General features: G+C 53.5%; 1 protein-coding gene across 2 annotated transcripts in view; it reads left to right on the top strand.

Moving 5' to 3' along the window:
* LOC113981864 overlaps positions 1-1703 on the top strand; it is a 2854-nt gene extending 1151 nt beyond the window's left edge. The window contains exon 2 of one of the 2 annotated variants that reach the window (XM_027709534.1): positions 1-1703. In XM_027709534.1, the coding sequence (XP_027565335.1) occupies positions 1-1435 (1435 nt within the window). In that variant the 3' untranslated portion in view covers positions 1436-1703. The other variant, XM_027709533.1, reaches the window with a different exon arrangement.
* The last annotated feature ends 398 nt before the right edge of the window (positions 1704-2101 follow it).

Below are 2101 nucleotides of genomic sequence, written 5' to 3'. Positions count from 1 at the left end.
GGTTGTGCGCAAGGCTGTAACTGTGATCCAGGAACCCAGTGAGCAGACAGAAGAGCAACAGGACCTGGAAGACAGCGTGGATGTGTCACTGGCCACACCAGCAGGGGCAGAAAACCAGACACCTGCCCCCGACAGCCCCACAGACGATGCTCTGCTGGACACAGCCCAGTACATCAAGAGTGCGGTTGTGCGCAAGGCTGTAATTGTGACCCAGGGACCCGAGGAGCAGATAGAAGAGCAACAGGACCTGGAACAAAGTACGGATGAGGTGACAAAAGCCACAGCCACAACAGAAGGGACAGAAAGCCCAGCAGATGCCCCTGACAGCCCCACAGATGATGCCCCTGTTCTACTGGACACAGACGAGTACAACAGGACAAAGGTCTTGGGTAAGGGTGTAATTGCGACCCAGGGAACCAAGCAACAGCCAGAAGAACTAAGGGACCTGGAACAAAGTACAGATGAGGTGACAAGGGCAACAGCCACAGCAGCAGGGGCAGAGATGCCCCGGCACATACCCCGCACAGCCTCGCACGGCCCCGCAGACGATGCCCCTGTTCTGCTGGACACAGCTCAGTACATCAGGACTGAGGTCGTCCGCAAGGCTGTAATTATGACCCAGGCACCTGTTCTGCAGCTGGAAGAACAGTGGAACCGGGAAGGAAGCATGGATGAGGTAATGGCAGCAACAGCCACAACAGCAGAAGTGGCAGGGAGCCCAGCATATACCCTGAACTGCCCCACACCTGATGCTCCAACTCTGCTGGACACATTCCAGTACATCAGGAGTGAAGTCCAGGGCAAGGCTACACTATTAGTCCAGAGTCCTGAACAGCAGCCGGAAGAACAGGAGAACCTGGAACAAGGCATGGATGAAGTGGTGAGAGCAACAGCCACAGCAGCAGGAGCAGAAAGCCCAGCACATGCCCTGCACAGCCTCACAGACAATGCCCCCGGTCTGCCGGACACAGACGAGTACAACAGGACAAAGGTGCTGGGCAAGGCTGTAATTGTGATTCAGGGAACCAACCAACAGCCAGAAGAACTGAAGGACCTGAAACAAAGCCCAGGAGAGGTGATGAGAGCAACAGCCACAGCAGCAGAGACAGAGGTTCTGGCACATACCCTGCATAGCCCCGCAGGTGATGCTCCACCTCTGCTGGACACAGCCCAGGACATCAAGGGTCAGGTCCTGGGAAAGGCTGCTCTAAACAGTTCTCTAAAGAGTTCCAAACAGCGGCCAAAAGTACAGCAGAACCCAGAAAAAGGTACGGATAACATGGTGAGAGCAACAACCACAGCAGCACGGACTGCTCCAACAGCCAGAAGAACAGCAGGACCACCAGAAAGGAAGTATGGACGAGGCACCGGCAGGACCAACCTCATCAGCAGGGCCAGAGAGCCCAGCAAACGCCTCCCAAAGCCCCACAGCTGAAGCTCCGACTCTGCTGGACACAACCCACTACATCAGGAGTGGGGTCCTGGGCAAGGCCGCTCTTGCGGCCCTGGGACCTGTCCAGCAGACAGAAAAACAGTGGGACTGGTAAGGAAGCATGGATGAAGCAACAGCATCAGGAACAGCTGCATCCAGCTGCCCCAAGGACATGGCACTACCAGCATATCCTTGCCCATGGCTTCAGGGGACCCACCTATGATTTGATGTGGACACATTTTGAGGCTAATAAAATGTGATGATTTTCCAACAGTGCTTCCCTGTTTCATTTTGCCCTCTCTGTACCTCCTTGTATTTACAGGTCCCCGAGGTGCTGGCAGGAGGTCTTAGTGCTCCTAATGTTCAACTCCTTTCAAAGCAAGTTGTTATAGTTTAAATCCTATAGTTCAAAATTTCCTCCTTCCATGGATTTGGGAGGAAACAAAGGAGACATTCTTAGCTCTGAGATCCTGCAGTACACAACAGGGCTGTAGCCAACTGACAAACTGCCCTCCCCGCTACATGAACCTGTCTGCATATGAATCCTTTATCTCTCACTTCTTGGCAAGGAAAACCCAGAAACCTTTAAATAAAGTCTGATTTGATATTGACAGCTCCTTTTGAGAGTAACAGTGGGGAGTGGGAGCACACAACCTTTGTTGCTCAGCC

The sequence above is a fragment of the Neopelma chrysocephalum genome, unplaced genomic scaffold (genome assembly GCF_003984885.1).
Source record: "Neopelma chrysocephalum unplaced genomic scaffold, ASM398488v2 Primary Assembly neopelma1_96780, whole genome shotgun sequence".
In the NCBI taxonomy this organism is placed as follows: Eukaryota; Metazoa; Chordata; class Aves; order Passeriformes; family Pipridae; genus Neopelma; species Neopelma chrysocephalum.
This window is presented reverse-complemented; position numbering and strand designations above follow the sequence as displayed.